At 52.0% G+C, this 22,571-nt stretch overlaps 1 protein-coding gene and 1 long non-coding RNA gene across 9 annotated transcripts in view; one reads left to right on the top strand and one right to left on the bottom strand.

The window, feature by feature from the left end:
- The window catches only part of LOC144142345 (uncharacterized), a 72,596-nt gene that overhangs the window by 3,322 nt on the left and 46,703 nt on the right, over positions 1–22,571 (bottom strand). The window contains exon 3 of one of the 2 annotated variants that reach the window (XR_013316955.1): positions 15,245–15,621. The exons of the other annotated variant lie outside the window; for it this stretch is intronic. This is a non-coding gene — a long non-coding RNA (uncharacterized LOC144142345). Of the gene's footprint in view, positions 1–15,244; positions 15,622–22,571 lie in introns of those variants that run through there. 2 annotated transcript variants of the gene reach the window in all.
- LOC144142337 (sulfotransferase 4A1-like) lies at positions 1,076–22,338 on the top strand. 7 transcript variants are annotated; one of them, XR_013316952.1, is made up of 7 exons: positions 1,088–2,366; positions 3,762–3,973; positions 6,308–6,434; positions 10,360–10,454; positions 15,026–15,227; positions 17,847–18,100; positions 18,578–21,073. XR_013316952.1 is itself a non-coding variant. In XM_077673764.1 (6 exons), the coding sequence occupies exons 1-6, from the start codon at positions 1,952–1,954 to the stop codon at positions 21,841–21,843; spliced, it is 1,137 nt and encodes a 378-aa protein (XP_077529890.1). In that variant the 5' UTR covers positions 1,082–1,951; the 3' UTR covers positions 21,844–22,337. The 7 variants fall into 7 exon arrangements, 6 of the variants coding, with proteins under 6 accessions (XP_077529892.1, XP_077529893.1, XP_077529890.1 ...); XM_077673764.1 differs by lacking the exons at positions 17,847–18,100; positions 18,578–21,073 and adding an exon at positions 21,758–22,337 and having other exon boundaries at positions 1,082–2,366; XM_077673762.1 differs by lacking the exon at positions 17,847–18,100 and having other exon boundaries at positions 1,083–2,366.

A 22,571-nucleotide genomic window follows, 5' to 3' on the forward strand; every position in this document is an offset into this window, starting at 1 on the left:
AAACCGTGATGGTGATGATGATGATGATGGCACGTGCCTCTTTAAAATTTGATGGTGTTGCAGAGTGACCTTAGTAGTAACGCCGGTGAAAAAGAATAAAAAAAAACATGCTTGCCCCTACTGCACTTCTGAGTTATTCGGTTCATATTCCTTCCTGACACCACCACTAGCATTTTAGCATTCTTTTACTAACGCTTACTGCATTGAAATCTGGACTAGAGCACTGCACAGGCCCGGGCCGGCCCGAAAGCCCAGGCCCAAAGTCGATTATCGGCGGGCCCAGGCCGGGTCCGGGCTCACTGCCGCGGGCCCGGGCCGGGCTCGGGCCTGAATTCATAGGCCCGGCCGTTAATAGTTCCGGCATGAAGTGTAGAAAAGAGCATAAAATTGAATATTGAGTTTACGCGCTTCTTGGTGTTGTACACATTGTTTTAAAAACGTGTTTTGCTAGGGCTGATTGTCACTATACTGTAACTTTAATGACATTTTATGTACTGCCTCAAGATTTTATATTTTGGTGTGTAACATATCAAAGATACGGTTACAAGGAATGCCCTAGAGGAGAAGGAATTAATTAAGCCACCCTGGAGCTGTGCACTATGTACGTGTGTTTTAGATGTCGAACCAATCTAAATGCGGCTGCCGTGGCTGGAAATCAAACTCGCGTGCTAGAGAAGCGCCACCACTTAACAACCACTCCAGGGAAAATATATTTCAACGCACGCCAATACTCGTGGATTCAAATGGAGAGCAAGAAATTTCATTAATACCAACTTGTGACCGAAACAACCACATGAAGTTGCCAAGAGTCTGGTCATCAAAGGTGATGGCGTCTCTCGTGTAAGAATACGAGCTATTACACCCATGTGGCGTGAATTGCAGACGGTGTGAGCTAAACTACGTGTACTTTTAAACCCTTTTTTTGCGTTACAATTCAGGGGCGTAATTGTACAGACTAGATGCTCCGTCCGATTTCCCACTACGAAGACACTCGACCAAATATAATTAACTAATTTTCTTCAACGTCTAAGACTAGGCCTGGTCACACACATGCTGGCCCTCCGTAGGCTCAAAAAAAAAAAAAAAAAAAAAAAAGACCGTGACCAGGCTGGGCGTGGGCTTGAGACGACGGGCCCGGGTCGGGCTCGGGCTTCACAAAGCGGGCTCGGGCCTTAAAATCAGGCCCGTGCAGTGCTCTAAGCTGGACGCCTCCCTCTCCGAGAAGTGGCCGGATATGTGGAAAGGCTTCCGATTCCCTTCTGCATGTCCTCCCGCAACCTGCTTCATGAGCACAATCCTTCTTCACGAGCATTCTCGCGAGTAACTGTTCTTGTTCGCAAGCAACTCGCCCGGGCGTCAATAGAGCAATGCACTCCCTTTAGAAGTACCTTTGATCTCTGGACCATAGCCTCCTATATAAAGGAGGCTATGTCTGGACAAAAAATGTTTTCCCCTAAATCAACGAAAATAGGGTGGGGGGGTATTTAAGGGCATCTATGAGGCATTGCCACGAGCTCTCTCTATTCAATGCTGTAACGAGCTCCGCAGTTTGATATCGAATTATTTTTATTAGGACCACATAAAAGCAGATATATTTATACGTGGCAATTTATTTTTGCAATAAATTGTTGTTTAATTTCTACTTATGATTTCTCGTGGTGAAATGAGCAGTGAAGCGAAAGCACTAAAGTGCGAGGCTATCATTAATGGCGGCGCCCACAAACTTTTGGCCGATAACGTCTCGGTCGTCGCTGAAACTGCTTTGTCACGCCTTATTTCGTTCCGGGGAAGCACGTAAACACCGAGTCCGTGAAGGCGGATTCACGGCTATCTAGTGGTCATGCCGCTGCGTCCAGCTGGTCGCATATGAATGGCCGTGTGATCGTTATCGTCGCGTCCCTGTCGGACGTCCCGTCCCCAAGTGCTCCCCGGTGTGCCGCCGCAGCAGAGCATGTTGTCGGCGAGGGCCCCGCTGAGGATGAGGCCCCGGCTGCATGTGGCCGCCCTGTGCGGTCGCCGAGCGGAGCCCGGGACGCGGTACCTGGGCGACTCGCAACAGCAGCAGCGTGGCGAAGGCGGGGGCTACGCGCGGCGAGTGCGGCTCGGCAAGAGGCTCTTCTCCACGGCGCTCTTCGGGGGCACGCTCGTGGCCGTGCTCTACTTCAGGCGGCGGCGGCAGGCGCAGCAGGGCGAGCTGTTCCGCGACTGCGTGCTGCTGCCGCGCGACGACAACTACGCCGCCAACATGTACTTCTACAGCTACCGCGGATTCGTCTTTCCCGGCATGGTGATCCGCTCACTGCCCAAGGTGCAGGCGCTCAAAGCCAGGCCGGACGACATATTCGTCGTGTCGTTCCCCAAGACTGGTGAGCCCTCGTCCAGGCAGTGACATCGTCATCCGTCTCGTCACATGCGCTGGGTCCGAAACAAATGCTCTGGTGCGGCTAGCGTAGCAGAACCCGAGTGCACGATCCTAGGGCTGCAGTCGCAGATGCAAGCGCTGGGGAAAATGCCTGCAGGGAGAGCCATTTTTGCCATGGCCCAAACTACTTGCTTATGGAACCTTATGTTTTTTGTTTCTCTTTTAGCTGCATTTCGGACGGAAAAAACCGAGCCAATGCGTTCTTGAAAAGCTGTATTTGTAAATTAAAAAGAAAAAAAAATGCAATATCTGTTTCAGAATATGCAGAAGTAAGCTTCGAAAATGCAAAAATCTGTAGTTGCAACTGACATTGATTCCTAATAGTACATCATTTGTGATAGGCAAGTGTTCATTATGAGCAATACTGCACGTGTTTTTGGTGCTTTACCTATCCTGGTGCTCCCGGCTAGCTTTTGGAGCTCGGGTGGGCCACTGGTTTTACTTTAGTGTCTTCAAGGTCATGGGCAAACTGATAATCGAGGCAAAACTTCAAAACTTGCCCCCCCTCCCCCGCCCAAGCTTCTCGTCTACATTCAGGAGGACACGTTAATGCCAAACTGTTAGGGACTCTCTCTGAGCATTTGGCTGTTCACATGTGGGCATGGAAGGGGAGACCAGCCACTGATGTCAGTCCCCTAGCTAGCGTTTAGTTTTCATGCTGCTTCCAAGGTGCAGGTAAGTTTGGCTAGTACCAGCCAGTGTAATTTTCCTGCATTCTGTAGGGACACAAGTACTTGGCTTGAGCTGCTGTCTGTCACACCTAAGCAGCAGAGACCCAGGCCTCAACACTTCTGGACTTGCCCCTAAGCAGAAGAGAGGAAGTGCTGCCTGGCTGTCAACAGATCACTTACTCTGAATTGCCTCGCAGTGTCCCCTTTGTCACCATTGTTCCAGTATGTGCACCCTTTGCGAACCAAGCATACTCGTGCATTTAGAAATCCGAGCCTGGAATGTGTAGCAGAGACATAGTACGGCACAGCTTGGCCCCCAAAATGTAAATTGTATGCCCCTGTACGTGTGTGCACTGGCAGTAGGTGGGTGCGGTAGGGTCCCGTCTTCACCCACATGCACCCTCTGACTATGCTTGCATTCCACGATCAGCCACTGTTGCCCCCCGCCCAGAAGAAGGCCACGTATTTGTTTGCTTTGCTACAAAGGAGATGGTCCTCTGCTGCCCCTCCCCCTCCTCCCAAAGCAAAGGAAAATTGAAGTTTCCTGCCTTAGGCTGAGTCCTCCCCTCTGTCGAGTCCCTCAGTGTCCACTGTTCCTGGAAGGGCTCAAGGAGAGCTCTTTGTTGTGGACACCGTTTTCCCATGCTGCTGCTGCTGTGCCCCCCCAGGCACCACGTGGGTGCAGGAGATTGTGTACCTGATCGCCACCGGCCTGGACTTTGGGTCGGCCTCTGAGCGCAACCTGGAGCAGCGGTTCCCCTTCCTGGAGTACTTCTACCCGGGTGTGTCCACCATCGAGAGCAGCCCGGACGTGCGCCTCATCAAGACCCACCTGCCCTACTCCCTGCTGCCCGACTCGGTCCACACGGAGAACCCAAAGGTGGGCAGAGCAGGAGGAGGAGAAGCCCTGGCCTTCTCTCTCTATCACGAGCAGGGAACACGTGAAATGACTGCATTGCAGCTGCTTTGATTACAAGAGCATGACTAGAGTGTGACGTGTTCTGAGAGCAAGCAAACACCCAGCTTGGAGGATAGGCTTGCAAGGAATGCTCCAGTGGGGAATGTTCCCTTTTGGGGTTTTAGGAAAACACTCCATTCTCTCCCACCTCAGCCACTGGTACAGATTTCTAGAAAGAAGCAACCGACCAAAGGCGAGGGGGCGCGGTCGGCAGCAGTGCTCGACATCACTGTCCAAGGAAGCGCAATGCGTCCCCGTGCCAGGTGGCCTTTCTTCTCTTGGGGGATGTCACAGTTAGTTCCCTGGGTGCCCGGCGGTGTTCTGGTGGCAGGCCGGGCAGCCTGTGGGTGGCCGTAGCTTATAGAGTTTCTTGCAGTGTACACTAGAGGGGAATCTGGCGCTAGCGTCTATGCGGCTCGTGTCAAGGCAGTCTGTGTCGTCATGGGCCACCATTATACATTGCGCTCGCCTTGGCTTGGATTGAAACGTTTTAGTGACCGCAAATTTCAACAAAGTGCCACAAACGTGCGAAGAATAGTGTGCAATTATGCAAGTGGAAAATAAAAACAGGCTGTTTTGAAACTAAGGAAAACGGAAGCAAAGGGTACTTTTGCTAGAATGGTTGTGCCTGCTATTCCGCAGGCCAAGGTTGCAGTTGCGAACAAGGTTAATATTTGGGGGGGAAACTCATTAGAGACTGATTTTATTAATTTTACCATTATTGCAAATAACAAGTTGCTTGAACAGTTTGGAAAGTTTTTTGAGCGTGCCTATTAAAACGTTGCCTTCGTGGTGAACCGGTGCACCAACCGCCAACTAGTTTAACAAGAAAAAAGAAAATTTGGCGTTAAACAGTCGTGCACGATGACAAGATCAGACGCATACAGGCGCCCGTATCTGTCATATCCCCGTGGTCGCATCTTGCCTTCGCCGAAGTAAGTTTTGTTTCTTCTTTTCATCGGCCATAAATTTCGTGGCGGCATATTACCCACTCAGTCGTGCATCCTCAGAGTGCGGCATTAGCAACGTCAGGTGCGATCACGCACAGCCTGCTGTTTCACCGAACACGGCTACCACAGAGCAGGGAGGACTTCGGCTTCCTTGTAGCTCATAGACGTTTTAATGCATAGGGAGGAAAGCAAATCCCAAAAAACGCTTAAGAATCCAATTTCCATGCCCAGCCCAAGCCAAAAAGGGGGTTCTTCCCATGAACCCCCACGATGACATGGCCTACGAGGCGCAGTTTCCTTTCTAGTGTGTTCACTAAGAAACTCTATGGCCATAGCCCACCTGAGCTGCTGGCACTGCTGTGCAAGCCCTTCATCCTGTTCCTGTGCGAAGAAGCTGTCGGCAAGGTGCTGCAGGGGGGCGCCACCTACCAGCTGGTGCACATCCAAAGTGGAGGGGGGGGGGTTGCCACCTTTTCTTTAGATACGAATGTGCGCCTGCTGGCGCAGCTTGCTGTCCGCCGATGCGTGCCTTGTCCCATTTTTTTGCGTGCACGAGCAAAGGAGCCATGCAGATACAGTGCACGTCTGCATTGGCAGGGGGACTTTGCTGAGCACCCTTTTTTGCTTGTGTTGTCCACTGCTGGCACCGACGGTCCTTTCCTTAAAACTGATGTGGTTTGCTTTGCGGAGATGGCGCCACGCTACCACGGGTGCCAGTTGCTGCTGGGAACCGAACTTAAATCGGTGTGATTGCATAGATCTCGAGGCATGCCAAGACTGGCTTGTTGCACGTGCAGAAGTTTATACTCCCTCGGAAGGAGCACATCATAAAATGTAACAGAAGCAGTTGGAGAACTCAGCTGATTGCATTGCATAGAGCACATTGTCATGGCCATGCAAGGATGATCTGTAACACCTCACGTTGTCTACATGAAGAGAAAGCACGCTTGTATGTTTGGTCTTGGCCGCTCAATGGGCAAGAGGCAGCGGTGGGGGTCCTCCCCTGTGTCTCAGTGACGCCCTTCCTGCTCGGCCCCCCTTGGGGAAACGAATCGCAGCCCTGTTTGAACGGGCTGGCCCGTGTCGCCCGCTCCTCGTGGCTAATGTGGAGACGAGGGAACACTCTCTTCTCCTTTCATCTGCATCGACCACCACCACAGGGTCGTGAAAAATTCCAGGGCAGGTGCCGTCAAGAGTTGCACTGTGAGAAAAGATAATGCGTAGCAGAGGCCAGCTACTTTGGTGCAGTGCTCACAACGTGTGACTGTAGTGCTGCCACACGCCTGTCGGCTCCCTCTCTGCCCAGATCATCTACGTCATGCGGAACCCCAAGGACGTGTGCGTCTCCCTGTTCCACTTCACTCGGCTGATCAAGGAGACCGGATACGAGGGCAGCTTCGGCGACTTCTTCCGCTCCTTCCTCAAGGGGCACGGTGCGTGGCAGGGTGGGCTGCTCTATCCAAGGAGTAGCAGGGAACAGAGGGTTGTGGCTGGCAATGCCGGCTGTATTTGTAAGCACAAGTTCACACGCTATATGCGTGTATATACGTACACCACATGAAGCACCTTGTGTGAGTCGGGAGAAGGTGTTCCTTCGACTGCTGCCACCCACCTCCTTTGTTACTCCCAAAACCCGCTGCAAGGGCACAAGGCGGATAACAATCTGGCCTCTGCCCTACAGCAACCACAGTGATGGTAGGTAAGGTGTTTTATTAAGGTGGCGGTTTGTCAATGACGATCTGTTTCGGTGTACGTGTGGTAATTTTATAGCATCAGCTCTACTAAATAGGTCGTCTGCGTTTTGTGTCTGAAAATCCCCAAGCGTGCTTCACTGCATTCTCATACATATTGCCACGAACCATGCGTTGGGTTTGTTTGTTTGTGGTTCGCGGGGTGCTTCCGACAACGTAGAAGTTCCCAGCGCATTTTGGACTTCTTCTCCGATTATGTCGGTCAGGGAGGCGACTTGGGGTTGCGGCGTGGTTGGGAAAAATTTCCTGAGTTCTTCGCGAAAGACGACACCGATTGTTTCCTGTATGTCTTCCTATGGGAATCCAGGGGCGTTGACGGGGTTCGCCGGAAACGTGTTGAGTGGTCGATCGTACTGCCTCGAACGCATGTCCAGGGTTCTCTCGATCATTGAAGCCTCAGTCACGCATTCAGCGACGGTTATTGGGAGGTTGCGAATGAGTCCAGCGAAGAGCTCTTGTTTAACTCCCCGCATCAGAAAGCACACCTTTCTTTTCCTCTTGGATTCGCGTCTGCAGCAATAGCTCAGCACATTCTTTACGCGCGACAGTTGTGAACGTTTTCAAAAATTCCGTTTTGAACATGCTCCATGATGTTAGCAAGGTCTCGTGATTTTCGAACCAGACTCGAGCGGAGTCTTCGACATAGAAAAACACTTGCCTCAGGGATTCTTCGTCACCCCACCGGTTGAGAATTAGAACGCGCTCAAGCTTCTCTAGCCACCCTTCCGGGTCTTCACCAGGGGATCTTCGGAATGATGGAGGCTGCAGCAGAACGACGGGCAGATTGGTTTGGTTGATCATGGCGCTGGTCGCAACGGCTGCATTCTTCGCTTTCTCCGGGACTGGACCGAGCTTGGGTGGGAGGCCTTGCCGTCGGCGGCTGGTACGAGTGGAGCTAGCTGGGCGACTTGCAGAGGGTTTAGGGTGCACTTATCCAGCACCCTCACCAGATGACAAGCAGCAAAGTCAATAATTTGTTCCGTTTTTCTGGGGGTAGCGCCGGGTTTACGTCGAAGGGATGCGGAAGCTTGAAGGTATCTTCGGATGCGCGTTGAAAGTCGGCGACCACGATCACGTCACTTGCTTCTTGCGTTTCTTCGAGGAACACAATTGCAGCTTCCGTGTTTAAATGCTGGTACTCCTCGGTGAAATTAGTGACCAAAACGTGGAATTGGCGTTGCTTAAAGCGCGCAATGCCTCTCGCGACGGAGACACCGCGGTCGAGAAGCAAACTTTGGTCGCTCCCTACAATAGCGTCGACGTCAGGAGCAGCATCTTCACAGTGGACTCTGATCATCAAGCTTGCGCGGGGTGGCAGGGTGACACGATCATCCGCGACCCTTACGGCAGCACGGTGTTCAGGGTTCAGTTCCGGTGTCATGGAGTGACCGGGGGAGAAAGTTATCGTCTTGGTCTGCAGATCGATTATTGCACCGTTGTCCATCAAAAAGTCCATTCCAAGAAATACGTCACGGGAGCAGTTAGGCAAGGTGATGAACACAGCAGGGTACGCCGTGCCGTCGATGGTGACGCGTGATGTGTACGTTCCACTTGGCGTTACGAGATGGCCTCCTGCTGTGCGTATCTGCGGACCGTCCCATCTGGTCGTAACTTTCTTCAGCTTAGACGCAAATGATCCGCTCATCACCGAGTAGTCCGCTCCTGTATCTATGAGGGCAACTACATCAAAGGCGTCGATGGACACCTTGACATTGGATGCCGCCTTCTTCGAGGTCCAGGTCCGTCTGGGTGTTGTGTCTCGGCTTGTGCGTCTTGGCGGTTGAGCACTATACGTCGGCGTTATCGTCATCTTCTCAGCGGCAGGCTTGGTCATGTTGGGTATGCGTCGCTCCGTGTGGCTGTCGTCGTTGGTCAACTTGCCTACGAGGTGGTCCCCAATGGTGATTCCGCCACATCTCGACAACGCAGGCGGCCCAAAGTCGTCCATGTGGTTCGCCTAAAACCTTATTGCGCAAGATGATGGTTTTTTTTTTTTTTTTTGTAGCTATTTGTTCGGCCTGTCACTTTATTTTAGCATTGGGTCGATGCACTCTTAGAGGGGGGGTAATGCCGTGAACCATGCATTGCGTTTGTTTGTTTGTGGGTTGTTTTTACTGCCCGGCTGCGCCCGGCTGTGTCATCTGTGTCCCAAGCGAAGCGAATGTTTCATTCTTTATTTTTATGCCGCACGGGTTATCTCATTCGGAGAGCGTTTTGCCCTAACGTCACTGGCCTGGAATGATCTTCTTTGATCTACAGTGTTCTGGATGTAAATCGACAGTTCGAGAAACACTCGCGCCAAAAGATAAAAGCCTGCAGAGCAGACGCCGTGGTATTTGACTTACCAACGCTCGCTTGCGCACATCACTTTGTTGACTGCTGCTTCGCCGCCTGTGTATTCTTTGAGTTGTTAGGGGAGCACAAGTTCGCTCCAATAAACTTGTTTTCCTTCAAGACAACTGCGTTGTTTTTGGCTTCAACAATATTATGGCTAGAGTCCCCTGCAGAGTTAATGCGGCTGACAGACGTGCAGTATGAAAAATTGCTAGGTGATCACGTGGCATGATTGAAATTGATAGAGTCAGAGGAATTGACAGTATGATTGATTCTAGGGTTTAACGCACCGACGCAACGCAGGTGATGAGGCGCGCGCCGTAGTGGAGGGCTCCGGATTAATTTTAACCACCTGGGGATCTTTAACGTGCGCCGAAATCTCGTGCACACGGGTGTTTTTGCTTTTTGCCTCCATCAGAAAAGCGGCCGCCGCGGCCGGGAATCAAACCCGCGACCTCGTGCTCAGCAGCGCAACGCCTTAGCCACTGAGCCACCGTGGCGGGTCGAATTGACAGTATGGAAATGTTATGTCATGATTGATGATGATCCAACAATTGGTTGGTAATGTCATAATTTAATTAATTTTGCGCATCAAAGTGATTTGATATTGGGTGTGTACTACGTCAGTATTTTAGTTGTGCTGCTGAGCTGAATGACATAGGGTTGATCTTGGCTGCAGCAGCCACTTTTCTGATGGACGTGAAAGGCCACAACGCCCATGTGTGAAGATTTTGCTGCACATTCAAACACCCATTGTAGTAAAGATTGACCTGGAGCTCTCCAGTATTGCACCTCTCATGCAGAGCTGCAGCTGTGGTTTACGTAAAGAATTTGCCATTTAAGTAATACTGCTTCTTAATGGGTATGCCTTCACAATATTGATTGATGAATTCTTTTGTGGTGAAGAGGAGTGGAACCCAGGAGGAGTAAAAGTTGTGCCTCTATTGCGCATCATTCCGGCGTGATGCGAATTCAGAGTGTCGAGTAGTGGGTGGTTTGTTGTTGGTGCTGTGCCACGATTTGATTTGACACTGCGGTGACATTGCAGCTTGGTTTTGCCTACTGAAAGGTTGATGTTGCATTGGCGGGGCATTTTCAACGAGAGAACTGGTTGTTGGGCATTACTTGCTACCGGTCGGCTTCTCTCGCAGCAGGCGCCCCTAGTATCGGCTCCAGTTGTGTGTAGCAAAAGCGCTGGCTTGTTGTCCGCCTGCATGCTGTTCCGTGCCAGCATTGTGTGCCTGCTCGCCTGCTCCTGCCCGTGCTGCTGCAGTGTCGTACGGGCCCATCTGGAAGCACTACCTGGAGTGGTGGGAGCACAGGAACGACCCCAACGTGCTCCTGGTGGCCTACGAAGACCTGCACCGGGTACGCCACTCGGGCCAAGGGGGGCTTACTACAGCGGCCGCCGGCAGCTTCCTCGTTGTGTCGGCACGTGTGTGTTGATCACAGGTATCGCCACACATGCATGGCCGAGCACGTGCAAGAGCAGAACGCTTGAGCCAGTGAGGAAGTTTTGAGCACTGAGCACACGACCTCTTCAGTTTTAAGGCGGCAGTCGTAACAGGTTGGCTGGGAGTCTTCGCTGATGACCAGTCCTCAATTTTGTGTTCCAGTCTTGTGGGCAGTGGCTAGTTGGCAGTAACAGAACTTGGACATCAAAACAAGCGCAAAGGAACGCAAACACCACGAAGGGAGTGGCCTTTGTGCTGGCACTCCTTTGCACTGGTTACAACGTCCGCTGGCACTCCTTTGCACTGGTTACAATGTCCCAGCTCAAGTCTTGCGGCCTGTTTGAGGGCTTGGGAAGCGGAACAGGGACCCATCTTGGCTTGTGGTTCATGCCGCGACTGGCAGGACATGCTTCTTTGGCTCACCACGCAGGGTATTGCTTCACCGCACAGGGTATTGACTCTATTGCTGTTTCGTAAAGGGCCGTCATGTGCATGGGCCAGTGCTCCCACATTTGCACGTGTGGCACATGCCTAAAACAAAAAGACACAGGGCTGCATCTGTTCGTTGTCTCTCTCTCCTGTGTCTTGTTGTTTTTTCACTGCGTATTCTTTTAAAACGTGCCTTCTGTTCTAGCAGATACACCTGTACAGTAGTCATGCCCAGGCACAGTGGGTAATGGACCCTCGTTGAGGAGGTGTGTTCCTCATTTTGCGATTGCCCTGAAACATGGCCGAGACGGTTGTTTTCACGGTGAGGAGGACAGTGCTACCTTGGGTGGAAGGAACGTTGCTTTTTCTCTTGTTGTCACAGACCAGAAACCACAACGAGAAAGAGAGTGCGACCCCTGTGTGTTCTATGGCAACCAGGGTGGCACTGCTCAGGAAGCTTCCACGGGCGCATGGGCAGTGCTGCAGGAGCAGGGCACTGCCGCTGTGCTTACCGGGAAAATTGTGCGCCTAGCGGCTAGCAGATTTTTCAGCTGATTAGGAAATGTCTATTAGCGGGTTTAAGTGTAACATGGTGGGTTTTAGCAGATATAATAAGGAACCAAAAATTTATTTTCGAACGGTGCTGTTTCGGAAGCCAGCCAGGTGGCGTCAGTCAACACATTGGTCCCTCGTGTTGCCCAGAGTTTCCTATTTCTGTTGCGCACTTGCACACCTGAACAGTGCTTGGAGGAGCCATTGCACACAGAACGAAACAGAAACTACATACCGGGTGCACGAGGTATTTGAGGACGCTATTCCTTATCGCCACACACACCAGCAGCCTCATCATGTATATCTAGGCATGCGGCTTCTTGTTTGTCAACCCCTTGTCATTCATACTACGCAGTTTGTTCAAAGATGGACGTGCACGAGTTGAAGCAGGAAATGAAACGCCATGTAGTCCTCGTCGCCCTGGCTGCGCACCCCAGCGACTTGGAATTTGCCGCCTTCCTGAAAGTAGCAAAGTCTTTCGTTTACAAGGTGCGGACAGAGCTGATGTGTTGTGGCGGTGACATGGCATCTGTGGCGAAAAGAAAAGGCACAGTCAGCGGTCAGACATTGTCATTAATTTCTCCGGTGGTGGTGTTACCCGTTGTCCGCCATGAGGGTGATGTCATGCCACCACACTTTTTTTGCCGGACTCCGCATTAATGCTGCCGGTTACGTGGATCTGCTTGCCACCGCAGTAAAGCCATGGATAGAAAGTGTTTCTAAAGGAAGACCATATGCCTTTCAGCAAGGTTCGGCTCCTGTCTACACCACCTGCGTCACCCAGTAGTGGCATGGGTGACAGCTTCTGCGACCCTGCCACTCCCAACTTGTGGCCTCCTAGTTCTCCAGGTTGAAGTCCGCTCAACTACTATGTCTCGGGCGTAGTTGTGAGAGAGGCCAACGAGGGGCCGCATAATACACAAGACTCGCCGAAGGCCGCCATTTTTCATTCAATGGCGAAAATCTCTAAGGAGCACCTGATCCAAGCTTTCATGCCGAAAGCTTGGGAAGTTGGATACGTTCAAAAGTTTCGGGAAGAATGATTGAAGGACCCTGACCTGCGCAGTTGGCTCGTCTGCAAGGCAACTCCAGGCAGACTGAAGACTGCCGAGTGCAAGCACTGCAAGTGTCCGCGCAGATCTAAACACGACTTGAAGGCACACAGAGCCACCAAAACGCATCCGGATGCTGTTGGAGCATTCATCCCGTCACAGAGGCCAATCACATTCGAAGAAGCAGTGAGAGCCATGCAGTCAGCAGAGTGGAAGGCGGCGGGGCAGCTGTGTTTATAGCTGAGCAATGCAGCATCGCCACTGCCGATCATCTTGTCGAGTTTGCGAGCGAGTTGTTCCCTGAGAGTGAAGCTGCCCGAGGCTACAGAATCCCAACGTGCAGCAGTACCCAAGAACAGTTTACTGCCACACTTCAAGGAAGACCGTGCTGCTGACGTCGGTGGCAGTAAATACCTATGGCATCATTGTTGACGAATAGACTGACATGTCTGTCACGAAGTATTTTTCACTGGCTATTATTTACCACAGTAAAGCGAAGTCAGCCATTGTGACCACATTTCTCTCTCTTTGCATGCTAGAAACATGCGATGCTTGGGGCATTGTTGAGGGCATAAAATGTGTCCTAAGCAAATACAGACTCAACTTGGAAAACCTCGTCAGAATCGGCAGAGACAGCACGAGCGTGATGGTAGGAGTGAACAGCAGCGTATACCAGCAGCTAGAGGCTCACGTTCCACACCTTTAAGTCACTGTAGCTGACTTTGGCTGCCATGGCAGAAGGGCGCCAAAGGAGCCTTGATTACCTGAATGGTGACATGTACATTTGGTTCGCCCAGTCCTCATCGCTACAGCAAGCCTACATGGAACTTTTCACCATTTTGAATAGTGGAGAAGAGTCTGTAAAAATTGCACAAGCTTGCTCTACCAGATGGCTTTCAATCGCAACCGCAGTCGAACGAGTGCTGCACCAATGGGATGAGCTGAAGGCGCACTTTGAGATCCTCAGAACCGCAGAAAAACATTACAGCGCAGAAGTGATGAGATCATTAAACCATATTTGTTGTTTTTAAAGCTAATCCTTGCAGAAGTACGAAGAATGAACGAGTCTTTTCAAGCAAAAAAATGCCAACCAAACAAAACTGCTGGATGACTTTTGACCTGCCTGCTGAAGAAAGTGATGCTGCCAGCTGTAAACACAGACATATTCACTTGGGCTACTTGCTTGAAAAGAACGTGGAAGAAACGAAGAAAAGTGGTTTGAGTGCTGCCGACAAGGACATGTTAAGGCAGCGATGCATCAAGTTTCTTCTTGTCCTCATTCAGCAAATATGCCAAAGGCTTCCTGAAAACATCCAAGCACTTAAAAATGTGTTGTCAGTCGAACAGGCACTGTCCGCTCTGAAATCTGCCCTGATCCCCCTGATGGAGGGAAGGGGTCTTCCGCAAGGCAAAACCGATGCTGTAGAAAGGCGGTGGCAGAGCATCATGACTGTCAGATGGATGGACACTTCAATGATGGAGACGTTCTGGTGTGAAGTCGTGGACTTCAGACTCATCCAGCGAAAACCCATTCAGGGAACTAGCAGGCTTCGCTGTGTCGATGCTGGTCCTGCTGTACACAAATGTGGAAGTTGAAAGATTGTTCAGTCAGCTGAACTTGCTAAAAACAAAGCTGTGGAACACGCTTGCACCAGGCACAGCCAATGCTCTAATGGACCACAGCTGGGCTGAAAAGACAACAAGAAGGGATGCTTCGAACTTCCCGACGAAGTTACCTGGCTCGTCGGAACCTACATTGCCTACAGGGAGCAGCCATTAACATCGGGAAGAGCTTCTGGAGCTGCTTGCTAGCCACATTCGCTTTACCACATGGATGACGTTGGTCTTTGCTCTGATGATGCCGACGACGCTGCGTTGCTTCGGCTTGACCCTTAGTGCCACTGCAACATGACGGGGAGGTGGCAAGGTGTGTATAAGAATGCGGACTGGTTACTCGAACTGATGATGCGGGCCTGCGGCAATGTTGACTAGTTGGGACCAAGTACATACGAGCATAATTTGCACTCCTAATATCACGCTTTATGTTCACGCAAGCAGTCCGTTGTTTTTCTCACTTCTAAAATCAACCTTTTGCCTTGATTCTAAATCATTTCAATAAACTTGAGAAAAATGTGGGTGTATGCAGAGTTTCTTGCCCACCATTTATTTGACATTTTTTTTTTTATTGGGTTCAGTTTTTTTAGAAACAAGACCAAGATAACAGCTGTTGGCTTAGAGAAAACCGGAAAAAAATACTCCCGACAATTCGTGACTGTTCTCATTGCTTCCTGGCTCCTCAGTTTCTTAACGTTTTTGCCTTAATAGACTTTTGAACTAACATATGACTTAGGGGATTTTCTTGGTGGTTTTCAAAAAAAAAAGTGAGGCGGATTTTTGAGCGCCCCCTTTGGCGGCGTCCCCTGACCTGGCGGTGTCCTGACGGGGGGTGCAGGACCCGGGCGGGGTGATCCAGAGGGTGGCGGTGTTCCTGGGGCGGCCCCTGCGGGAGGACGAGGTGGCGGCCGTGGCCGAGCACTGCCACTTCGGCCGCATGGCACGCAACCCGGCCACCAACTACGAGCACTGGCGCAAGCTGGGCTTCCTCCGCCCACCCGCCGAGGGGGAGGCAGCAGGAGGCCGCTTCATGCGGAAAGGTACGTGGTGATGTACCTCCAGGAACGGCAAGGGTGGGCGACAGCGGCCCAAAGGGGTCCCTGAAGTGGGGACGCAGGTCAGCACCCCAGTGGTTGAAGGCGGGGTTCCAAGTGTGGTGTACTCTGAGCGCAGCGGGCCTGCTCTGCTGCTGCAGGGTGCCTCTGCACCATGCCTCCTGTGCACTCCGTGCGTCCATTGTGCACAACTGCTTGACCAAGCAGCCCCACAGAGGGCAGGTGGGGGTGGGACCCTCGAGTGACGTCGGTAGTGGGAGGTGCAGTGCAGCTTTTGAGCTCACACCAATTCAGGATGTCTTTCACTTCACTGGAATTTCACTGGGCACCGGTGGCCTCAGCAGTCAGGGGCCAAATGCTGGGGTGTTTCACAGTGCAACTGTGAAGCAGCGGATGGAAAAAAAGAAAGCTCAGGTGCCTCTCAAATGCTGTCTGCTCCGTTGTTAGTTGCAGTAAACGGTTGGCATTTCACTTTTTTCTCCAGAAAGCATGCACTAAAGAATAGGAAGCGCAAACGCCACTTCCACCTAAGTATTACAGTTGAGTACATGGTGCGACCCCTACATGGGATTCACCAGGCACTGAGCCGTGCGCAGAACAGCACTGTGCGGAACGCTGTCAGTGCTAGGCCCTGGTTTCGTGTTTTCTGCCTCAAAACACAAGTCCCATCTCACTGCTGTGAGCTGAGCTTTTTTGGGAAGTGCTCTCTGTGCAAAGCTGAGCTTACGAGCTATGCAGTTTTGCTTCACACTTGTGTGGGCAGAAATTGCCAGAAATGGGCAGAAAGTGCCAGGGCTGCCCTGGGTGCACTGCATGTCTGCATGGAGCATTTCACAAACCCACGTGCGTGCCAGCACCAGATTCTCATGCTATAGGTAAGCTTGAAGAAGCTCTAAAGACGAAACACAAGACTGGCTCTCCGAGAACACAAGCATGCCACTCCTACATGCAGCATTTTCACTGCAGAGAAGTGAAAATGAGCACCAGCCCCCCTTTCTGTTCCCAGCAGCTTGCACCAGAGGCAGTCCGTGCATTACAATGCACCCCCGCAAGTTTATAAAAACGTAAGGATGAGTTTCCACAGTGCCATGTTTGGGTGCCAAAAATGCAAAAAGAAACATAAAAACCGCATGAGGCAAGCTCAGTGGGTTTCTGCGTTGACACCAAAGGTCGACATGGTGGTTTCGGTGCAATGACTGGTTGCGTGGCCAGATAGCCGGATGGCCCTTTTGCAGCACTTGCTGATTGCCGAGAACTTTGTGTGTGCTTCAGCTGTAGCGGAAGCCTCTTACAAGCGTGCTACTTTTGGCAAAGGTCAGTTCATTCCACGTGGCCAACTGACAGCGCCCTCTGCAGTGAAGTGCTGACAGGGCAGACCGGCGCTGGTCCAGATCGCTGTTCTCGCATCAGCCTGGACGCCGCCGTACTAGGATGGCACCCAAAAGCTCCTCTCTGGTTGGCTTTGAGTTTTGGTGGAAAAAATCCCATTTCGAACGACCTGCGTTTTGGGAAGGGGCCAGGGTGAAGCCGAGAATAGCAGCAGGTCTTGAATACTCATTGTGTGCTCCGCAGAGGCTTAAGGGACACTGGTAGAGGGGCTCTCTGAAGCAATGGCCGTTGACTGAGATGGTGAAGTGAGCACGGGGGGGGGGGGGGGGTCAGCAAGCACTCTGTCATTGATGTGAGAGTGCGACAAGTGCACCTGTGTGCCTTGCATACACGGACAACTTTATTGGAGCGTGTATCGAAGGAGCGGCCGTTTTAAATGTTCTTTGCCTCCTCCTTCAGTCGAGGCTTTTCAGCAGTGTTGGCATGGGGAATGTCGACGCTGCAAATATGGATGCGCATTGTTTTCAGACATGCAAGCCACGTGTGGTGAAGCTTGTTCACTCGAACTGTTGGTTTGACGTATGCTGAAGCCAACCCGTACGCAATTTTGGAATTGATCTTCAACAATGCGTCAAGCCTTGTCAGAGCTCTTGTCTAGTGGTCCGGAGCAGCTATGGACCTGGGAGTTTGGGGAAGCACAGCGGATTTCACCTACTCTAAGGAAACCGCTCGACATAATGGGATAGTCTTACCGCTATAGCACACCGCTGCCCTGCTCGCTTCCAATCTTCCAGTCTACTGTGAGGGAAGTGAAGAAAGAAAATGTGTCGTTTGACAGTGAGCGATTTCTTGGCAATTAGGGCACCCTTCACTGCCCCATACAGTACTTGTAATGAATTTGGCTGTCATGCTGAATTCTTTTGTTATATATGCCCATGTTCGCAAGCACTTTGTGCAGGCACTCATGTGGCCTGTGCGCTGACATAGTTGCGGACACCACCTGCACAGGGTTAGTTAGCGCTGGAGTTAGTTTCCGAGATGCGTCAAGGCAGGAGCCCAGAATAACGTGTGATGGTTGGTGTCTCCACTGGAGCCAGCAGTGCTGCTGAGGAACAGGGCGCTGCAACCACCTCATGCTGGCAAGGCCAGCTTACGTGCTCATCTCGCTCAGGCGCAGGCCCCACCCTCGCCATCCCCATGCAGCTCTCTCTGTCCCCCCTCACCCTGGAGTGACTGACTGCAGCAGGGCACCTTGGCCACCTTCACTCTGTGCAGGAATTGTTGGCGACTGGAAGAACTACTTCACGCCCGAGATGAACGCCGAAATGGATGCGTGGCTGGAAGAGAAGTTTGGCCACACGGACCTGACCTTCGTCTACGAGCTGCCGCCGCCACCCCCTGAGGAGGCAGAACCAGTGGCGGCAGAACAAGTCTAGTCTCGTGGAGGAACAGCTGGAGGAATCTGGGGATTGCCTCTGCAAGCGGGCTTCGTGTGTTGACGGACTACTGCACGACAGCTCATTTCCAAGGTTTTCCTCAAGCAGCCATTCTGGTTTTGGCTAGCTAGGTGTAAAGATCTTGAAGGGTAGTACGCAGGCGCACATAGCATTTTCCCTCTTATGTTCCTTCGATTTCAGGTGGGAAGGTTTTGTTTTTTTGCAGGTTTGTAGCACTCTTTGAATAGGATGCCTGTCAGTGCAAGCAGCAGAGGGAAGCTGCCTGGTGGAGCAAGTGGCCATTCCTTAGCCTGTCAGGCGGCACAGCCTCTGGCTGCTTGCCTGTTTTTGCGGCAAGATGATTTCCGTGCTGTGATCAGATAGTGGGATGCCGGTGTACTTGCTTAGGTACAGTCATGACGTTTTGAGAAGACCCCTCGTGAGCATCGGGTTTTGTTCGTTGGCTCCTGTAGTATACGCGGAGAGCGCGAGGTCCACAAGCAAGTGCCTGTGCAGTTTTCTGTGGCTGTGATGTGCTGGTCACAGGTCGTGTGCAACTTGTCTTTGCAGGTACATTCAGGCCTGGGTCTGTTCTTCAACAAAGTCAACCCACTTGCTGCCGTAACAGTCTGCGATCCTCTGGTACTCTGAATAATTGATGCATGCATAGCGGGCTTCACAGCATTTCTCGTGGTTGCTTGGCTGAAGTAAAAAAACTGAACCACTTGGCCGCATTTCTCGACAGCAGTACACATTGCTCGTATAGGTAGTATTCACTGGCGTGGCGTGCATGCCGGCAACTACCGTATTTACTCGCATAATCCTCGCACTTTTTTTTCGGAAAAGTCAATGCAAAGTTAGGGGTGCGAGAATTATGCGGGGAAAAAAAAAATCCGGTGCACAGTGTTGCCAATTTGCCTTATGCCAATCCCGCTAAATGTAGCGGTCGTTTTTTGTATAGGTAATCTCTCAGTGTTGCCAACAGCAGCTATTTCTTTTTGTTTTATTATTTACAACGTAAACAGTCTCCCGTCGATCAGCGATCATGAAATAGCCGCCTTTGCTTTCTGGCGCACACCCTATCTCGTCGTCGTATGTGCGTGCCCTACACCAGTAACGCACGTTGAAGTCGGTGACGCCGAAGTGCCTGCCTGCGGCACGGTTGCCATGTTCGATCGCGTACTCTTTCGCTTTCAATTTGAAAGCGGCAGTGTAGCTGCCGTTCCTCCCCATGGCGAAGCGGCACCAAGCACAAAACAATTAGACCAAAAAGTTCTCAAAACGGCAGCGAGCTATCCACCACTGACGCGAGTGACTCACTGACTGCTGCCGCTGAACGGCGGGACCACGACGGCAACACGACGACACGACAGCGGCCGGGCTGTGCGAACACCGTCTAGTTGCGCACACGCGAAACATGCGCGAAACCGGCTCAAGGACAGTGTGAGTAGCGTGTTAGGGCGCCTGTTAGGGAGTAGCCATGCAGGTTGTTGGGGCGCCTGAATGGCCTTGGATACACAGCGCTCTCCGCCGAACGGAGAGGCGGCGGTGGAGGGCGCGCGTTGGAGAGCGCGTGCACCATGCGGGTTTCGCGAGCAGGCAACTTTCGCCGCTGCAAAGTTGGGGGTGCGAGGATTATGCGAGGAACCAAAAAATTCAAGTTTTGGTGGCTCACATTAGGGGTGCGAGGATTACGCGAGTGCGAGGATTACGCGAGTAAATACGGTATGTGTGTCACCTGGGCAACGGCGACGTGCGGCCACCATCATGGCAGCACACGCATCAGGCTGTCCCACCGAGATCAAAAGCGGTACCTTGTGGAGACACGTGGGTGTATTCCTTTCACTCTTGGTGACGTACCACCCATGTTCCTCCCCGCAGCGGAATGCGCCCTCAGCTCTCACGTGGTTCCACTGCGCACATTCGATTACGCAAAGCATTGTTTTCGCCATCGGGCGCTCTCAGAGGGACTTCGCTTTGGCAGCCCATTGTCTGCTCGGGCCGCCGCACCGGGTTTGGATGTTGCCCGGATCTGGCCCTGCTGCTGTGGGCTGTCGAGTGCCAGCTCCCGCTCCCCAGTTCCCGCCTGTCGGCCACACTCCATTCCGGTGAACTCCAAAGTGGTTGGAGCCTCCGCAGACTTCGCACCTCGTCCCAGCAAGCTCTCTCGCCTCTGCGCTTCATCCTTCCCTTCGAGGCTTCTCGTCTCCCGCACACAGCATGATGCCAGCCAGCAGTGTTCGAGGCGTGTTGTGTGAGACGGTACCAACCACTTTTCTGTACTCTTCCCTCGCCTTTCTCATCTTTACTTTTCTCTATTCTATCCTATCATCCCTTCAAAATGTTGCTTCTGCTATTTATATCTGTTGACGCCTCGGCTGAGACAACAGATGCGAAGTGCTCGAGGCCAAGTAGCGCAACACCACACATTGGGAGTGCGATTAATAATATGTCTGTTGACGCTACTGCCGAGATTCGGATTGAAATGCGGCAGACGATGTGCACTGGTGTTGTTTTTTTCTGCGAGACGTGAGCGCAAGGTACATGCGCAGACATAGTGGCCACGGTCATGGTGGTTTTCAGTGTTGCCAAGCGAGAAATCGCCCGCTAAACTTTTCAGCCAATACCACCTATAAAGCATTGGATGCGTCTTGGGATGGGCAAAAAACGGTTTTATTGTGCCACAACCAGTAACCTGGTCGGTAATGTAATGTGGAGAGCCAGGTTGGTTGCCTAGACCTTGCATCAGGGGCATGTCTTTGTGTTCACTGCATTGTTAGTTTACATGCTCGCTCAGACTCTTTCTTTTCTTGCCCCTGGGTGCCAAACAGTTTTTGTGCAGATTGTGTCACGCAGGCTGTGCACTCGTTTGTCACGTCAGTGTCACGCTATCTTCTGGGGGCCTTTGAAAAGCTGGTTTCTGTTGTGTTGTATATTTATAAGAGGTGCCATGCATCGCATTGCGTGTGACAGGGTTTTGTGCGTGTAGCTGTACAGTGTCTTGATGTTTGTAGAGACATATTTATTGATGGAAATAAATGGGCCCTCCCATGGTCTGTCCCCGCACCTTGAGTACTTGGGGTGTCCCTCCCCGGATCCTCCACTCGCAGGCGTGCGGTGCCTGGTGGCACGGAGGACCCACCCGTGCCTCGGGCTGTGTGTGGCTCTGCCCTGCCTGGGAAAAAGGGCATCCTGGGGGCTGAGCCAGAGCTGGCCGTGTTCTGGGCATTCATGGCCCCCTGCTGGCAGCGGCAACGCGCCAAAACTGAACAGTCGCCTTTTCCCGTCTTGTTCTCGGTTCTCTCACCTACTTGTCGCCTTTCCTCCCCCGTGGTGTTGCCTCTCTCCCACTTTCCTGACGGCAAGGGGCGACCCCGTGGGAAGAAATCAACCTTGGCTGCGTAAACGAGGGTTATAGGCCGTTCCCATGTTCGGCTTGGCAGTGGGCGACAGCACGGCCGCACGAGTCAGTCGCCCGGCAACAGACAGCTTTATTTGGCCACAGCTGGGGCGATTAGGCCGGCAACACCTTCGCTGTCATCCATCAGGGCCCCTTTTGGGCAGGGGTCCGGTGCCGTGGGCCAAAAATTTTTCTTTGCACGATTGACCACCAAAACGGGGGTGCAACAAAGCAGTGTGACAGTTGTTCAGTTTTTTACATTTAGAAATCCAGATTTCCCAAGATTTCACCTGATGCACTGTGAAAAGGAAGCAGCGCCCTTCAGTGAGACATCCGTCACCATTTCACAGAGATTGCAAGTGGCCATAATGCAAACAAGCTCTGGAGCAGTGACAGGACAGCGTGCCGAACTGACCAAGACAACTGCTGTAGGTAACAACCCTGTGAATCCACGAACACTGCCAGAGGACTGGGGGTGAGAGGCTCGATAATGAAAACATTGTGAACGCTCAACGAATTACAACTCGTAGAGATAGAAAAGGACTCCCAGCCGAGCACGTTATTCCCACCGACTTGACAAGCATATTGTTAACTCTGTCGAGGCAGGCTGCATCAGGGTCCATGTGCGTCCGTGTACTCTGCAGCGTGGCTGCTTCTCTAACTGCCAGATTAGAGACCTGGCCATGGCTAGTCACACTGCCAGAGAACCATGCACCTGGCAGATATGGAGGCCCACCCCACTGTGCAGACTGCAAGACGAGCATGCTGTGTACTCGCGCTCCCAAAGGAAAAATAATTCCTCTGAAATTGAGAGCGAACATTTGAGAAGCACGACAGTTGCTCTTTCTAAGAATGCAACCAAGCTGCGCCAGCAGACATTTGGCTAGACCGCCCTTGAACACACGGGCCTCTTAACACTTCGCTTTACCTTACATGCAGCGACCGTGGCCAGGATTGAAGCCGCCTCCTTGGGTTGTGCTGCTGAGCCCAACAACGTGGATTCGAGCCCGGCTGCAGTGGCTGCTTTTCCAAAAGGCGCGTGTTTTGAGATTTCAGTGCATGTTAAAGATCCCCTCAGGGTCAAAATTGATCCGGAGCCTTCCCCCACGGCATGCCTCAAACCCCAGGTGTAGCTTCTACGTGTGAAACCCCCAGATGTGAACT

This window comes from Haemaphysalis longicornis, unplaced genomic scaffold, assembly GCF_048455015.1.
Source record: "Haemaphysalis longicornis isolate Haplotype H1 unplaced genomic scaffold, Haemaphysalis longicornis Haplotype H1 scaffold_6, whole genome shotgun sequence".
In the NCBI taxonomy this organism is placed as follows: domain Eukaryota; kingdom Metazoa; phylum Arthropoda; class Arachnida; order Ixodida; family Ixodidae; genus Haemaphysalis; species Haemaphysalis longicornis.